The following is an 18,640-nucleotide window of genomic DNA, read 5'->3' as shown; positions in this document are numbered from 1 at the left end:
ATATTGTAATTGGACAATTATCTTCTGAGGGGAGGATGATATTAAAAAATAAAATCTTATCATTTTGTATTAATTCATTAACTTGAATTAAAGTATGTTATTAAGAGAATGAATACAGACTTTTGTTCATCTGATATTTTCCCCCTTTAATCTGTACTGATTCTGTTCTTTCAAAAATTTGCTTATTTACTATAATTAAAATTAACCTTTTTTGTTAAAATGGCTTCAATTCTTATTTTCTTATGAATTTCCTCCCACAACATATTACAGAAAAGATCTTCCTTACATTTACATGATATTTCACTAATTGTTGTCTATATTAAAGTTAGCTATGCATACAGGTTTACATTGTTAAATTGTGGGTCATGTTATATTCCAAATCTGTTTGTGCCTGATTCACAGGTTTTCTAGAACAAAGAATCCTTCCAATCAATTGAGTTTTGGGTTCCTTAATAGACTTCTGTTTTCTTTTGATTCTGAGGTCTTGATTATCCAGTCATTTTCATTCATTCTCCTTTTCTCTACTCCTTTTTAATTATGACTAGAGAGTTTTGATAAGAACTGCCTTATGATATAGTTTACCATGTTGTAATGATAAGCCCTTTGGCTCACTACTCTTTTTCACTGTTTTCCACTTCATATCCTCAACATTTTTTGCTATGTCATTAAAAATAAATTGACCATATTGAACAAATAAACTTCAAAGGTGGTGCTCATCTTAGAAATCATCTATTCCAGTTACTAGAACCAAGGTATCTATTTTTATTTTATCTTATTGTGTGACTCAGTTTATTGCATATTAAATGAATGTCTAAGGTAAAGATTTTTTTTAAAAAGTAACTATGAGAAGCTAGGAATGATGGTATTGGTTTGGAGGGGATATGATATCTTCAAATAACTTGTGTTGGTTTCTGGTGATCTTGGCTTTCCTTCTTGCTAAATTTGCTAGCCATCCAAAAAATGACACTTTTCAGAAATTTATGATGATTTGAATTTCTAAAGTTGAAAATAATATAAACCCCTTAGGAAAATAGGAACATTTTCTTTCTTTATTTCCAGGTTTCCTGATAATTCAGCATGATGATTATTATTTTTTTTTTAGTTTTTGCAAGGCAATGGAGTTAAGTGGCTTGCCCAAGGCCACACAGCTAGGTAATTATTAAGTGTCTGAGGCTGGATTTGAACTAAGGTACTCCTGATTCCAGGGCCAGTGCTCTATCCACTGTGCCACCTAGCTGCCCCTCAGCATGATTTTTCAAAGAAAACTGACAGTGAATGATTTTGCCATGACTTCAGAAAATGTTCTGTGACCATTAGGATCCTAGTCAATCCTATGCTTATAAACTGGCAATGTATCCTGTTTGTCTAGGAAAATGAAATGTAATTTCTAGATCTTCCAGAGTCCAACAGATAGTTCCAGTCCTCTCTGTAAACTTAGTACTTTCTTGCCTTTTTCCAAATTGCTCCCTGGATTGCTTTCTCTATCACATATACATATGCAACTCTCCCTAAAATGCCAGAGCTCTCATCTTACCTTCAGCAAATTTTGTCTTTCCTTCAAGGGAAATTTCAAATTCTCTATGTAGAGTCCATGATATATCCTCAAGATCATTTCTTTCTTTTTTTATTTTGAGTCAATTAAACATTTCCTTTCATATGTTTCTTATGTTTCTGAAAGGCAGATCTGCCATGTCTTTGAAATTTTCTCAAGTACATAGTAGCTGAAGAGGCAACTAGTAGGTAAATAGATCTTTACTGAATGAATTGTTATGGTGGTTATCTAGGAGCAGATTGTACAGAGATGAGTAATAGTATTACAGAATCTAAATTGTAATAGTCATTTAAAAAATAGAATAATTGAAAAAAGATGTGACATTTTTTTGAAAATTTTTAGTTAATAGAAATGGAAGAAAAAAATCTAAAAAAGGAAGAAAACAAAGACATTGAAGGAACCAAGGGAAATTCAGGACTGCAAATAAAGAGAACAAAAGACAAACTATCCATAGCAGTATTAGAAACTTCTTCCAATTCAGGTAAGACTGAATGATCATACTTATGTGAAGTTTATGTGAAGATTCAGGAATACTTCTTTATGTGGAGATTCAGTGTATTCCTCAAGAATGGTTTAAAGATGAAGGGAGAGATCAGAGATATGTTAGCATGTATTTGGATTGTGTCCAACAATGGAGGTAAATATGCATTTAATGACAAATTTAATGACCATTAAATAGCAATATGAAATGTAGTTTAAGTTCCTCACTTCAGATACGAGAGTGATTTTCAAATTGACATATAAATAAAGATCTTTCTTAATATCTTTTGATCTGTTATAAGTGGATTTTATTTATTTCCCTTATAGAATAGTTCTTTCAAAATTTGGAAATTGGTTTTCCTCTTTAGTTTTTCATGCCCTCCACCTTAACTTATTTCCTTTCTTCCTTTTCTCCTTTCACTTTTCCTTTCTCCTTAGCTCTTTCTTGTTCTGAGAGGAGTTTGGAAATTGGAGCCAGACCATATCTGGTCAGATACATATATATATTTACAAATACATATTCATATACATATATCTATATGTATTTAAATATATGTGTAAACACATTTGTGTATATTGTGTATCTGAATGTATGTGTGTATATATGTGTGTGTGTGTGTGTGTGTGTGTGTGTGTGTGTATTTATGTATACATATTTCTCCAGACTCTCGATATTGCAATAAATAAGCCATTCAAGAACCATTTGTACATGGAAATTGGTGACCACATTGAAAACAGAATGGAGAGAAATCAGCATGGAAACTTTTTGAAGCCTAGCCTGCAAGATGTTGCAACTTGAGTGAAGAATTCAGACTGCATTGTCAAGAAGTGCTCTTTTTAAGGAGAGCTCTGTGACTGAACATGACAGATTGGGGCCAATACTTCTACAGGAAATGAAGTCACATGAAATTCAGGCCAGAATTCAGGATTTGGATAGTTATGATGTTATGATGATGTTCCAAAAGAAGATAACATGTCTGTTTTTGAATAAATGTAGATTTTTGCACATGAATAAAGACATTTTTGTAGATGAATAAATGTAGATTGTTGTACCAAAAAAAAAAGACATCCCCTGAAAATAAGCCTTAATGCATCTTTTGGAGCAAATATTTAATTTAAGACCCAGTCTTATTTTGGGGAACTATAATAACTTGTGGAACATTAAGAGTTTTTAAATTTATTTTTCTTTCATTATTGATTTAGAACATTTTTTTCATGGTACTTCTCATGTTTATTGTTTTATGTATCTTTTTCCTCTCCTAAGTTTTCATTTCAAAATTACTTTGTACCTCTGATCTTATTATCAGGTATGTTTGGAAATCACCTAAAAATCCATGTTTTTCCCTTTTAGGCACTCAGTTGTGCTAAAAAAAAGTTATTCTTCACTATGACCCTAAAAATTGACCTACACAATTTCTCTTCTATTCCAACTTGTTTACTCTTTTATAGAACAAGCTACTAAATCACAGGTGACCTGACTATTGTATTTCATTTTTTAAATTGAGTTTTTCCTTTGATACTATTTGGTAAAATTATTGTATTTTTTAAAAATTATTTTTTGAATTTATTAAATTGTTATCTGTATATTGGCTAAAAGTGTTCCTAGCAGCTGCCAGGTTTTTGATGACTTTTAAGGTGCTCTTAAGTTAAATTCTATTTCCATTTTCCCTACTGGTTCTGAGAAAGCAAGGCAGTAATATAATTTCATGAAATAAGATGTTACAGGTCTTTTTTGTTGTTGTTGCTGTTGGTGTTGTGTTGTTCATAACTTTCTGGTGGTCAAGAGATTCTTAAATTATCTCAAGGTGTTGTTGAGGTCAGGTGTTTTTGCTTTATGGATATACATTATATTTTCTTCTACATTTATATTTTCTTCTATAGTTTGTGACTTTAAAAAACATTTGAGAGCTGTGCTTTCTGTATAATTTAAACCTTATAATAATAGGGCCAGCAGGTTAGTGACAAAAGAATGGACATTTGATCATCTCTTTTAGATGAAAGATGATCACAGTGATGGGGAGTCACAGTTTATATAGCCTTCCAATAAAGGACTGATGTCATCCAACATCATGTCATCCTTAGAGAAAATTCTCTATACCAGACCATTCCCAGCCTTGGATTGCCTGGGTAAAAGAATCTGTCTCCATCTAACCTTGAGTAGAATTATATTAGAAACTCTCCTCATTCTTGCTATTTCATCTCTTTGTTCTACCTCAGCTGCCATCTCCTGAAGATGCACCTTTACTATTTTCACTTTCCAGATATATCTCTAGAGAAAAACATTTTTAATTTGAATGATATTAAGCTAACTTCATTTGAGATACATAGTTGTTAGCATATCAAATGGAGGAAAATTTGTTGAATAGCTATCTTAGCTAATTTAACAGGCAACTTTCCCATGAGATTCATTTTAAAATGAAGTTTTAATCCTCTGAAAAAGAGTATACCTGTATTCTTGTTTTGTATTAGGAAGTCTAGAACTTTGCAAGTTAGTATAGGGTTATTAGCTTAAACCTAGAATAAAGTATGCATGTGAATAGGGAATTATCTAAATATGAATAATTAACTCCTTTGTTTGGTCTTGTTTTATGTTGCCTAAGAGTACCACAGAAAGACCTTGTTAAATTGGATTTGAGCTAACTGAATTACTTTTATTTACTAATCAGTTTTCTGTTTTCTTCAAACTTAATATTTGGAAGAGATCAAAGAGGTTAGTACTAAAGGGAATTATGGTGGTCATCTTGGGCAGACTTGCTGTCATTATGTAAGTGAAATGAATGAGGTACAGAAAAATCAATTACACAGCTAGCTCAGCACGGAGTGGAGTCTCCAGGGCTCCTGGCTCCTCATCCAGTGCTTTTGATACACAAAATACTTGCTGCTAATGTGTTCATGACTCAATACAAGCTGCTCTTTGCTAATAAATGGGGTATTTTTTAGGTTTTTTAATCACTGAATTCTTCTTATTCCTAGATGAAAATTTTGACAAAGTATCAACTTGGCAACTATCATTACTGATGAAGCCTGACAGATGTGTTGGAACCACTTATTTTCAGTAAGACCTGTTTTGTAGTTAGTTAACAAAAGCAAAATTCAATAAGATGGTTTGCCCCTGCTTGGTTTTAACTGTTTATTCCCCATTTTGGTTCTTTTCTCCAAAGATTTCTATGTTCTCCTAATTGTCCTCAAGAAGATCATAGAGTAGTAAGACGAGATCTGAACACAAGCAATCAGAGGACCTGGGTTCATATGCTGATTCTCCCACTTATACCTGTTTGGCCATAGGCAAGAGGCTTTCATCCTGTCTTGGCCTCACTTTTTTTTTTTAGGTTTTTGCAAGGCAAATGGGGTCAAGTGGCTTGCCCAAGGCCGCACAGCTAGGTAATTATTAAGTGTCTGAGACTGGATTTGAACCCAGGTACTCCTGACTCCAAGGCCGGTGCTCTATCCATTACAGCACCTAGCCGCCCCATTGGCCTCACTTTCTTCATTTTATATCAGAGAATAGAACTGGAATGATGACCAATATCTGCAATTTTGACCTTGCAATCTCTTGGCAAATTATAGATTAAAGGCAAGCAGACACACTCCTGTGATGGGGTGCAGAACTGAATCATCAGAAACTGAGTGGGGCATTTTCAAGTGCTATACAACTGAGGGATCAATATCTAAGAATTTACTAGGGAAGGAAAAGGAAATCTTTTATTAATTTTCCCAAAATAAAAGAACTCCTTAATCATTCATTAGCATGAGTGTATGCTTTTTTTTTTTAGGATTTTGCAAGGCAATGGGGTTAAGTGGCTTGCCCAAGGCCACACAGCTAGGTAATTATTAAGTGTCTGAAGCCAGACTTGAACTCAGGTACTCCTGACTCCAGGGCCGGTGCTCTATCCACTGTGCCACCTAGCTGCCCCTGTGTATGATTTTTTTAAAGATGCTTTTTTTGTGTACAAGCTTCCCTATCCTATGGGACATGTTGCAATCTGACTAAATTTCTAAATGTTTATGTATATTAAAAATGGGTCCTCTTTATTCATCATGGATTTCTGAACCTACAGGGAAAAAATGAGCAAGAAGAAGAAAATGACAAATAAGCTGAAGGTAATTTTTTTCTTGGTGAATTTGCCATATAGAGTGAAGTATATATCTGTTTTCCCATTCTAATTATTTATGAGTAATCTATTGATAAACTTCATTGTGAGCAAGAAAAATAGACACAAAGGGGCAGCTAGGTGGCGTAGTGGATAGAGCACCGGCCCTGGAGTCAGGAGTACCTGGGTTCAAATCTGATCTCAGACACTTAATAATTACCTAGCTGTGTGGCCTTGGGCAAGCCACTTAACCCCATTTGCCTTACAAAAAACAAACAAAAAAAAAAATAGACACATGAATTTTTAAGGTTGGTTGACTTGTGTGTAATAATAATAATAATAGATACAATGAAACAATTCAATTACTTAGAATGAATACTAAAGAGATTATAATTTGACAAAAATTGAATTCTTAGTCCTGTCCAGAAAAGATCCTCAGAACTCTGATGAAAAAATAAGATGTTTGCTAACTATTGGATCATATATCTTTTTTTATTCATTTTGGATGTTCTAAGAATGAGGCAATAATCCAATTATTTAACTCTTTCCCTTGAAAACCATTACTCAATGAGCAACCAAGCTTGATTTTAATTCGCCAAGAGAATGACATTCATTGTCTGCTTTATCTATGTTTTTGTATGATATGAGAAGTTATTATTCCCCATACTTGAGACAGAAACAAAGAGTATTTTTGGTAAGAAAATAATAGAAAAGGTGGATTTTAACTTTCATTGAGAAATGCCATTAACTTCTAAGTATTTTTCAAGTTCCCTTTTTTTGTCAGCTCACACATACTACCATGTATGTGCTTAACTGTGTGAGCATATAAAAATGTTTCAAGATTTATTTTGGAGAAGATGATAAAGCAGATCTCAGTTGAGAAATGTACATCAATTTTATATTCACAAAATTGAGCTTCACGTAAGCAGAAAGGCTTTTGAAGTACACACTGTGGGCCAACAGGCCTGCATATATTTGTTTGCAGTGAGTATTGGGAATCCTAGGAAAAATGAAGGAAAGTACTGCTTCTCTTTCTTTGACAATGATTATATATATATATATATATATATATATATATATATATATATATATATATAGAGAGAGAGAGAGAGAGAGAGAGAGAGAGAGAGAGAGAGATGAATAAATTACATAGATATTTATAATGATTGTATTAGCTGATGTGGATCAGAACATAGCAAAAGGTTTCCCTCATTATATAACAACTGAAAAATGCTAAGGGGACTGCACCTTTTCTCTTTCTCCTTTTTTTCCATTTTCAAAGGTAGTAAAGTCAAGCTCTCCTAAATTCAAATTAAGCTCCTTAGGACTAAACAATACTAGGTCAGGTAAGTTTCATGTTGCTCCCAACTTCTAAAGAAAGAAGGTTTTATCATTCACTTTTTGGAAAGAGTTTCTATTCATCTTTCACACCTCAATTTACTTTATTAAATAGCTTTTTTAAAAAGCGGGTTTGAGGGGCAGCTGGGTGGCCCGGTGGGATAGAGCACTGGCCCTAGATTCAGGAGTACCTGAGTTCAAATCTGACCTCAGACACTTAATTACCTAGCTGTGTGACCTTGAGCAAGCCACTTAACCCCATTTGCCTTGCAAAAACATTAAAAAAAACAGATTTGGTTATAGTTTTCAGAGATTAGTGTTTTAGTGATGGAATATGAATTATTTACTTTGATTGTTGTTTTTTTAGTTTATTCACTGATCTATTTATTCCCTCATTCACTTATTTTTGTTGTTTTGTTCATTTATTCATTCATCTATTAACTTGGTTGTTTTATTTGTTTATTCATCATACATTTATCTATCCATTCATTTTCTTTTGTTTGTTTGTTTAGATTTTTTTTTTTTTTTGTCTGTTAGTCTTGTATGGACTGAGAGCAATAGTTTCCCAAATTCTGGTTTAGAATCACCAAAACTAAGATTTCTTTGGAAATGTTTCAAGATACAACAGGATAGAAAATTGAAGATATTTGTTCAAAATCTCAGCTGTTAAGAGGAATAGAATGCCAACTTTGAATAGTTAGTCATCATAAGACATCTTTGATCCCCAGAACATGATGTAGGAATTCTTAGCATTCTGGAGAGACTTCATGTACCCCTTGGGAAGAGTTCCTAATGTTTGCTTCAAAAAGACAATCCCCTGGGTTCAGGAATAAGGTTAAATCAAAGATCATTCCAAATTGAGTGTAAAAACAGGGTTGGATCCCATCAAAGTAAATTAAGCATTTTGGAAGAAATAGATATAATGCAAACATAATACATTTCTGATTTCTATTCTTATATTTCATCCTATTGAACCTCAAAGATAGGTAGACTATTTCTGGATAAAAGGATACTTTGGTTTTTAATTTTGAAGAAAGACTCCACACTTTGGAGTAAATGTATCACAACCAACTTCATTTGCTACCTTTTAGGAGGAAGTTTCTGATGATTCCTTGGGGACAATGTTCCCCTCATTCTTATCTTGCTTTCCATTTAGGCACAAATTCAAACTTTTATATTCTTGAAGTCACTTATAAAGTCAGAGGCTCCCTATCCTGGTGAAAAAAAAAATCACATTGTCTGCTAGGTAGCTAGAAAGTTTCATGTTAATTTGTTTTTGTAACCAAGAAGTCCTGTTTCCATCCCCACTGAACAATAACCTTTGTCCCTATCAAAATTATCTTCAGACATATATTTCTTTTGTCAGTAAATCTGAGTCTCCTTTTGTAGATCTATATCTCATCAATGATCCACTGAATATTAGATGCGCCGCCTAAGGTTTTGTTTTCTTCCATCTTAAAATTTTCCTCTATATCTTGCATGGCTTCTAGAACATCACTTGTAAACAATCTCTTGCCAAACCTGGTCATTTCTACCTAAACAACTCTTCTCTTACATATATTACTTTTCTCTACCCACTCAGTCATCCAACTGGTAGATGCTCTCTTTAATACATAATCCCTTTAATCCCTTCCTCAACTAATGTTCCATTCCCAATTCACCCTAACCAACCACAGAGATCTTTTTGAAAGCACTGGTCTAACTTTATTCCTGTACTAGTCATTAAAATTCAGAGACTTGGGGCAGCTAGGTGGTGCAGTGGATAGATCACTGGCCCTGAAGTCAGAAGGACCTGAGTTCAAATGCGACCTCAGACACTTAACAATTACCTAGCTGTGTGACCTTTGACAAATCACTTAACCCCATTGCCTTGCTAAAAATAAACTTAAAAAAATTAAGAAACTCCTGTATCAGCTACAAAATCCTTTGCTTGGCTTTTTTATTGTCCTTCAACCATCTGACCCTTTATTTAACTTCCCAATCTTCTTGTGTTTTAATCTCCTCCAGTACTCTAACATATTGAGAAATAGGGGCTTTGTGGTACTTTTCACACAGTATTTTCACATTTATAAGATTAGTTAGTTCATTAGTTCATTTTCCCTCTTTCCCTACCTCAGTTCTGTTCATTTAAAAATTTACTAATGTAATGTAGTTAAAATTATCTAAAATTTTTCTGTTAAGATGTCTATTCCTTGTTTGGTTTATGAATTTCTACAACCATATCATTGAAAAGAGTGTCCTTATATTTGCATGATGATTGACTAATCATTGCTTATAATAAGACTTGCTATTCCTCTTGGGCTTGCATTATTAAATTGTGTATTGAGTTATTTCAAAACCATTTTGTACCTAACTGCTTTGCAATTTTTCTTGGAGAAAGAATTATTCTCCCAGGTCCTTTGCACCCCCCGCCACCATATACTCAACAATTTTTCCTTTGTCATGAAAAGTAAATTGATTTCATAGAATAGAAAACTTTAGAGACAGAAATCACCTTAGAAATTATTCAAATTTCCAAAAGATATAGATTCCCATTGTGACTCAGTTTATTGCATACTAAAGTCAATAGAGCTCATTTATTATGTAGTCATAATTTGAGTTAGAAACAATACATGATAAATCATCAGGATAGTTCATCCTGTAAAGGTTTTTGTTTTTGTTTTTTTAATTACAAACACTTTTCATGCAGTTTTGGAATTGTTAAATTTGTATTTGTAGAGAGGCAGGGAGAAAAAAACATTTCAGATGGGAGAAAGAGGATAGGTAAAGGCACAAAAATAAACTGAGTTAATGGATTCCAAGTGCCAAAGATACAAAGTCACTAGACCTAATGAAGTTGGAGAATGGAATTGGAAGATGACAACAAACAGTGAATGTTAGGATTATAAAGTTGATGACATAAATGATATTATTAAGAGAGGAGGAAAAAGTAAACATGGAAAAAATAGGAAAGGCCATCTTGAGTTTTTGAATTTGATATTTTCACAACTCATTTTGATGATTATGTCTGTCTTTTTCGATGATTCATTAGTCAAACATCTCATGGTACTTTTCAGAAAGTTATGTTGTTTTGAATTTCCAGAGTTGAAAGCAACATGACCCCTTAGGAAAATAGGAATATCTCCTCATATGCAAGTTTTCTGGTAATTCTGACAGTTGAGTTCTGCCATTACACCAGAAAGTGTACAATGACCACCAGAATCCTAGGCAATCCTATGCATAAAAACTAATAATGTATCCTATTTGTCTAGAGAAATGTGATTCCTCAGAATGAAGTTAACAAGTATTTAAGAATATTTCTCTAAGTAGAAAATTAAGCTAGCATGCATGGAGATGTCTACCCCAAGGACTTGACCGTATCCCAAAAGGCATTTCCCCTGATTTAAATATCATTGAGCATTGGAAGATGTGATCTGAAGCATTACCTCTGGCTTATGATATGACCATAAGGATCTGACCCCTAGCATAGGATGGGGAAGCAGCAAGTTGCTAGCTCTGGAGGGATCCCAGGAAGAGAAGGGCAGTAGTTGAGAGGGGAAAAGGCATTCTTGTAATAGGGAAACTCTATACCTTAGGGCCTATTACTGTCTTTAGAAGGTAAACCTTTGTTCTGTTTTACTAGAGTTGTCTCTAAGCACCCTTTTCAAATGCTGATTGATTTAATTATCTGGAGGTACTTTGCTAGATTGACTGGACCTCTTCCTCTCTTCTCTGTTCTCTAATTAGATCAAAATTTTGAAAACTATGAAACTGGTGAATTTCCAGTCACTTGTTACATAAATATAAATTTAAAACTCATTCACCTATGCATCACTGTATTTTCTCCTTTTTCTCTATTCACAGAGAACTACTTCCCCTGGTTTATGTGCCTATCACCTCTCACTTAGACTATTGAGATATTTCATTTTAAATCAAAAATTTTTATAGTTTTTAAATGACCACAATTTTTTTCTTCCTCTATTGCAGAGATACACATGTACTTTATAATAAATAATATGTTTAAATGATAAAAGAGGCAAAAAGAAAAAAAATTAGTGCACAGTCAATACATTGAAAAAAGTCATATATCATAGGCAATATTCTACCCAATTGTACCTCCCATCTCTGCAAAGGAGTGAGGGATGAAATCATTTTTTGGCATTTCCTCTGTTGACTTTAATTTCCTTAAACTAAAAATGAAATAACAAAAGTTAGTTTTAAGTGAAGTTTAAAAGGATCTTACCAAAACCCATGGGTGGATAGCATCCTTGGGAATATCAACAGTGATACAAAATTTTGGTGGGCAATTTATACAGAATACACAGAGTCATAAAATCTTTGGCAGTCAACCAATGGGGTTAAGCACTTATATTTTATGATTATCTAACCCATCCCCAAGATCTGTTCAGTGTCAAAACTGACAGGATCCAATTTGCTCCAGGATTACTGTCTCCTCTTCTACCAAAGAGTCATAAAGATAAGAATTCATCTCTTATCTAGATAACCAGATAGTTTTCCTGTCTTCTAATTGTTAAACAAACTTGGAAAGCCAAATGCAAATTACACAAGGGCTGTACTTCTTAGATGGAGGCTGCCTTTCAAGTTTTATCTAAAAACAGTCCTTATGGAGGAGTTAGAGGTTGATAGAACAATTTTTAATCGGAAATATAGAGATCAAGAAATGTTAATGAAATTTTAAAGAATATTGGATTAGACACCTCTTTTGGTCATGCTTGCTCTTTAAAGCTTATAAAATGTGTCAGTAGGATTTCCTTTTGTGCTTGTAAATTTGAATTGTTGTCAATTAATTTTTGAATGTTTTGTTTTATCATGTTTGCCTTCTGCAAATTTTCTAGCTTCTATAACTGTATTCTGCTTGGACAACATTCTTTGGAAGTCGTTTCAAAACATATTATGTACTTTGAATGATTCTGCCTTGGAATGATTATTGAAAGAATTTTTTTCCTTAAAAAATATGTTCTACTTAGAAAAAAAATTCACAAGAATATAAGTTCATAATAATTTCATTTTTTCCCCACAAATTTGGTTTTGATTTTTTATTTGAAATCTATTTTACAAACAAGTCATCAATGAACTTCCTATAAAAAAATTCTCAGGCCAGATTTCTACCAAACATTTAAAAAACAATCCCAAAATTATATTAACTGTTTGAACAATAGAAAAGGGCACCTAGAAAATTTTTATGAAACAAATATCATGCTGATAACCAAACAGAAAGAGTCCAAACAAAGAAAATTATAGTGCTATCTTCTCAATTAATATTGATATAAAAATTTTCAAATACTGCTGAAGAGATTATAGCAACATAGCATAACAATCTCATACTATGAGCAGGAGGGATTTAGATCTGGAATGTAGGGCTGATTCAATATTAGGAAAATTTTTGGCATAATTGATCATATCAATAAAACCAGCAGAAATCATATGATGACCTCAATAGATGCATTAAAAAACTTTTGACATAAGATGGCACCCATTTTTATTAGGTATGAATTGAACCTGCCTTAAAAGGAAAATTAGAGTTATCTAAAGCCAAAAGCAAGCATTATCCATAATGTGATTAAGTTAGAAGTCTTCCCAGTACAATAAGGTATGAAGCAAGGATGCCCATTACTAATCCATTATTTAATATTGTACTAGAAATATTAACTAGAGCAAAAAGGGGAAAAAAGAAATTAAAAGAATTCAAACAGTCGGGTGGCTAGGTAGTGCAGTGGATAAAGGACTGGCCCTGGAGTAAGGAGTACCTGGGTTCAAATCCAGTCTCAGACACTTAATAAACCTAGTTGTGTGGCCTTGGGCAAGCCACTTAACCCCATTTGCCTTGAAAAAAACCTAAAAAAATTCAAATAGTCAATGAGGAAAAAAAATAACTGTTTGTAGATAATATGGTGGAGTGTGCATAAAATATCCTAGAAAACAAATAAAATCTATTTGAGATTATTAATAGCTTTAGCAAAGTTTTAGGATTTTTATGAAATAAATACATATAAAGTACCAGCATTTCTATACATTATCAACATTACCAACAAAGTCCAGCAGTCAGATATGGAGATACTCCCTTTAAAACAACTGTAAACAATATGAAATATTTGGGAGCCTATCTGCCAAGACAAACCCAGAAACTACATGAATACTATAAAATAATTTTTACACAAATAAATACAGAACTAAATAACTGGAAAGAGATGAATTGCTCATGGGTAAGCTCAGCCAATATAATAAAAATGAAAATTCTACCTAAATTAATCTATTTAGGGCCAAACCAAACTATCAGAAATTACTTTATAGAGCTAGAAAAAATAAGAAAATTCATGTAGAACAAAAATTTAAGGATGTAAAGGGAATTAATTTTTAAAAAATGTGAAAATGACCTAGCCATACCAGATCTAAAATTGTAGTATAAAGTAGTAAAACAATCTGTTATTGGCTAAAAGAATGGTGGATCAGTAGAATAAATTAGTGCAAATTATAATATAGAAAATGACTATAGTAATTTAGAATATGTTAAGTTCAAAGATCCAAGCCTTTGGAACAAAAACTCATTATTTGAGAAAAACAACAGTGAAAACTGGAAAACAGCATGGCAGAAATTAGATATAGACCAACATTTCACATTGTATTCCAAGATAAGGTCAAAGTGGGTTCATGATTTACACTTATAAGGCAATATCATAGGCAAAAAAAGAGTTATAGAGAGCACTAGAAAATGAAAAATTGATAATTTTTTGAAATTTTTTTATATTTTGTTTTTCAATTGTATACAATAGCAATTTTTACCAATTATTTTTTGCAAGGTTTTGAATTTTACAATTTTCTCCCCTCCCTCCCTTCTCTCCCCCTTCCCCCAAACAGAAGGCAATCTGATAGTCTTTACATTTGTTTCCATGATATGCATGGATCAAAGTTGAATGCGTTGAGAGAAAAAGTCTATCCTTACAGAAGAAAGAAAATATTAGAGATAACAAAATTACGTAAAACATAAGACAACTTTTTTAAGAAGTTGAATTTGAAAATATTAGAGATAACAAAATTATGTAAAACATAAGACAACTTTTTTAAGAAGTTGAATTTGGGACAAGAATGGAACGTGTCTTAGGCGCTCTCTTATAAAACTTATAAGCTAAGGACTCTAACTAAATTTTCAAGAAACAGAACCCACAAAGGGACCCAAAGAGGCAGTTCTCCTACTCAAGATAACCTGGAAAAGAGAAGAAAGGCTCTGCTCCCCAGGGTTGGAGGAACGCCCACCAGAGCGAAAGAACTTCAGCCTCCCAGAGGAAGCCCCAGGGCACTGGGAGCTGCAGCTCACAGCAGTGGGGGAGTTTCCTGAGCTATGCCTGGGGAGCACTGGGCACAAATTAGGGGAACAGTGGGGAGACCTCTGCCAGAGCTGTCACATGAAGCCCAGCCCTCAGCGCACACAGAATGCAGCTGAGTTCCAGGAAACATAAGCAGGCAGAACCTGTAAGCAGGAGACCCCAGGGCATGAGCCCATTGAGCTGAGGGAGGGGAGTGAAGAGAGAGAATGCAGAGCTCAGACTGGGGCTCTGGCCACATTCAGATCCTGATCATAGTCTAGGCCCCCCATAGAACAGCAGGGGCCCCCTCCACCTCAGCCCCATGGCAGAGGGGGGGGCACATATGGTCATTCACAGACCAGGAGGGAGGACAGAGCCTCTCACACTGAGACCCTTGTGGGAGTGTCCCAAAAGCTCAGGAAGCACCCCAAAACCAGGCTCAGGCTGGGAAAATGAGCAAGCAGAGAAACAAGAGGAACACCATTGAGAAATATTTTGCATATGAGCCCAAGAAGGATCAAAATACTCAGTCTGAAGATGAGGAAGCACAAGCTCCTGCATATAAAGACTCCAAGAAAACAAGAAATTGGGCTCAGGGTATGACAGAGCTCAAAAAAGACTTTGAAAATCAAATGAAGGAGTTAGAAGAAAAACTAGGAAAAGAAATGAGAAAGATGCAGGAAAAACATGAAAATGAAGTCAGCAGCCTAGTCAAGGAAATCCAAAAAAAATGCTGAAGAAAATAGCATGCTAAAAACCAGCTTAGGTCAAATGGATAAAATAGTTAAAAAAGTTATTGAGAAGAATGCTTTAAAAAGCAAAGTTGGCCAGATAGAAAAAGAGATAAGAAAACTCTCTGAGGAGAACAAATCCTTCAGACAAAGAATAGAACTCAGGGAGATTGATGAATTTATGAGAAACCAGGACTCAATATTTCAAAACCAAAAATATGAAAAATTAGAAGAAAATGTGAAACATTGAAAAAACAACTGATATGGAAAACAGACTTAGGAAAGATAATTTTAAAATCATTGGAATAGCTGAAAGTCATGATCAGAAAAAGAGCCTTGACATCATTTTCAAAGAATTACTACAGGAAAATTGCCTTGATATTCTAGAAGCAGAGGGCAAAATAGAAATGGAGAGAATCCACCGATCCCCCCAAGAAAGAGATCCCAACCCCTAGGAATATTATAGCCAAATTCCAGAACTCAAAGTCAAAGAGAAAATATTACAAGCAGCCAGAAGGACAAAGTTCAAATATTGTGGAGCTGCAGTCAGGATCACAAAGGACTTAGCAGCAACTACATTAAGAGCTCATAGGGCTTGGAATATAATATATCGGAAGGCAAAAGAGCGTGGAATGCAACCGAGAATCAACTACCCAGCAAGGCTGAATGTCCTCTTCTAGGGAAAAAGATGGACTTTCAGTGAACCAGGGGAATTTCAAATGTTCCTGTTGGAATGACCAGAGCTGAACAGAAGGTTTGATCTTCAGATACATAACTCAGGTGAAGCATGGAGATTGGAGGAGAGGGGGGAAAATATGAGGGACTTGATGATGAACTGCATGTATTGCTTCATAGAAAAATGACACTGATAATACTCATATGAACCTTCTCAGTTAATAGAGCAGGTAGAGGGAACTTTTATAGTTGAAGCACAGGAGAAAGCTGAATTTAAAGATAAAATATGGTGTAAAAATGGAGTCAATAGAAAAAAAGGAAATGTAATGGGAGAAAGAAAAAGGAGAGGGGGGAATAGGCCAAGATATTTTATATAATAAGATTTTTCTTTATTACAATGAGCTATTGCAATGATATGGAAGGGGGAAGGCAAGGGGGAATGAGGGAATCTTCACTCTCATCAGAGGTGGCTAGGAGAGGAAACAGCATATATACTCAATGGGGTATATGCATCTGGAGTAAGAAGGAGAAGGGACAGGGGGAAGGGGTGAGGATGTGAGTGATGGAGGAGAGGATGGACCATGGGGGGAGAGTGCTCAGATATAACACATTTTCTTTTTTACTTCTTGCAAGGGGCTGGGATTGGATGGCCTGTCTGGGACGATAGGACCAGGTGGATGCTGGGCCTAAAGGGTGGTAGGGGGGCTGGTGGCCTCTTGGTCCCAGAGCCAGGGATCTGTCTGCTGCACCACTCAGCTACCCTACAGCAGAGTCAGAGTGAAAGGAGAGAGAAAATATAGTACATGGTAGTGGAGAAATACCTAATGCTCTGTCCATCTTTCCTTTTTGGGGGTTTTTGCAGAGCAGTGGGTTTGGGGTGGCTTGTATGTCACACAGCTGGGTGATTGTTGGATGTATGGGGCCGGATGTGGGATCGGGTGCTCATGGCTCCAGGTCTGGTGCTCAGTCCATTGGGCCACCTGGCCATACCTACAATTATTACTATTATTGTTTCTTAAATTTTAATTTTTTTCTCTCCCCTTTATCACTCAAGTGAGTCTATATTTATGGGGGAGGGGGTATTTTGTTTACTCTTAAACAAGAATATTTTATTAATGTATTAAAAATCATTATTTGTACAAAATGAGAATAAATATTAAACACTAAAAAAATGTTGATTTGGTAATCTTTGTTCTTCGTTTAGATTCCACAGTTCTTTTTTTAGATACAGATGGTATTCTCAGTCACAGATCTCCTAAAATTATCCTTTATTATTGCATTGATGGGGTGAGCATATCCATCAAGGTTGATCATTATCCCATGTTGTTGTTAGAGTGTACAATGTTCTTCTGGTTCTGCTCATCAATCCATGCAAGTTTTTCAAAATTATCTAATTTGTTTTTTATCATGTTTTCTATTTCTTCCTTGGTCATAACTGCTCCTCTTTCCATAGATTTGACAGTTAAACTATTCCTTGTTCTCCTAATTTACTTATAACTTGTTTTTTATGTCTACATCCTGTACCCATTTTGTACTTATCTTGGTAGAGGGTATGAGATGTTGGTCTTATTCTAGTTTCTGTCATATTGTCTTTCAGTTTTCCCAGCTGTTTTTATTGAAGAGTGAATTCTTATCCCAGAAGCTGGACTCCTTGAGTTTATCAAACAGCATATTACTCTAATCATTTCCTGCTATGTCTTTTCCACTAATCTCTTATCCAGTGCTAGAGTGTTTTGATGACTGTTGCTTTATAATATAATTTTAGATCTGGTAAGGCTAGGCTGCTTTCTTTTGCATTTTTTATCATTGAATCCCTGGAAATTCTTGGCTTTTTATTTCTCCATATGAATTTATTTACAATTTTTTTAGGTAGAAATGTCATTTTTATTTTATTAGCTCGATCTATTCATAAATAGTCAATATTTGCCCAGTTATTTAGATATAATTTTATTTGCATGAAAAGTGTTTTACAATTTTTTCACTGAGTTTCTGAGTAGATTCCCAAAAATGTTTATGTTGTTTAATGTTATTTATTTTAAATGGGATTTCTCTTTGTAAGTCTTGATGTTGTATCTTGTTGGTGAGATATAGAAATGCTGAGGATTTATGTGGCTTTATTTTATATCTGTGACTTTGCTAAAGTTGCCAATTGTTTCCAGCAGTTTTTAAGATTTTTTTTTTTAGGGTTCTCTAGGGATACCATCATGTCATTTTTTCTAACTCATTAAAGTAATTTTTTGGAATTTTGATTGGTAGGGCACTGAACAGGTAGTTTAGTTTTGGTAGAATGGTCATTTTTATTATATTAGCTCTACCTATCCACGAGCAGTTGATATTTTCCCAGTTATTTAAATCTTATTTAATTTGTGTGAGAAGTGTTTTATAATTGTTTACAAAAAGTTTCTGAGTCTGTCTTGGCAAATAGATTCCCAGGTATTTTATATTGTCTGAGGTTACTTTGAATGGGATTTC

At 34.2% G+C, this 18,640-nt stretch overlaps 1 protein-coding gene across 8 annotated transcripts in view; it reads left to right on the top strand.

Moving 5' to 3' along the window:
• LOC141522195 (uncharacterized) overlaps positions 1–18,640 on the top strand; it is a 112,431-nt gene that overhangs the window by 51,053 nt on the left and 42,738 nt on the right. For all 8 annotated transcript variants that reach the window (XM_074235459.1, XM_074235398.1, XM_074235432.1 and 5 more), the window contains 3 exons: positions 1,895–2,033; positions 5,006–5,087; positions 6,091–6,133. In XM_074235459.1, coding sequence (XP_074091560.1) covers positions 1,895–2,033; positions 5,006–5,087; positions 6,091–6,133 — 264 coding nt within the window. The remainder of the gene's footprint in view (positions 1–1,894; positions 2,034–5,005; positions 5,088–6,090; positions 6,134–18,640) is intronic.

Source organism: Macrotis lagotis, chromosome 1 (assembly GCF_037893015.1).
Source record: "Macrotis lagotis isolate mMagLag1 chromosome 1, bilby.v1.9.chrom.fasta, whole genome shotgun sequence".
Taxonomy (NCBI): Eukaryota; Metazoa; Chordata; class Mammalia; order Peramelemorphia; family Peramelidae; genus Macrotis; species Macrotis lagotis.
The sequence above is the reverse complement of the archived record's forward strand: the minus strand, read 5'-3'. Positions and strand labels throughout refer to the sequence as shown.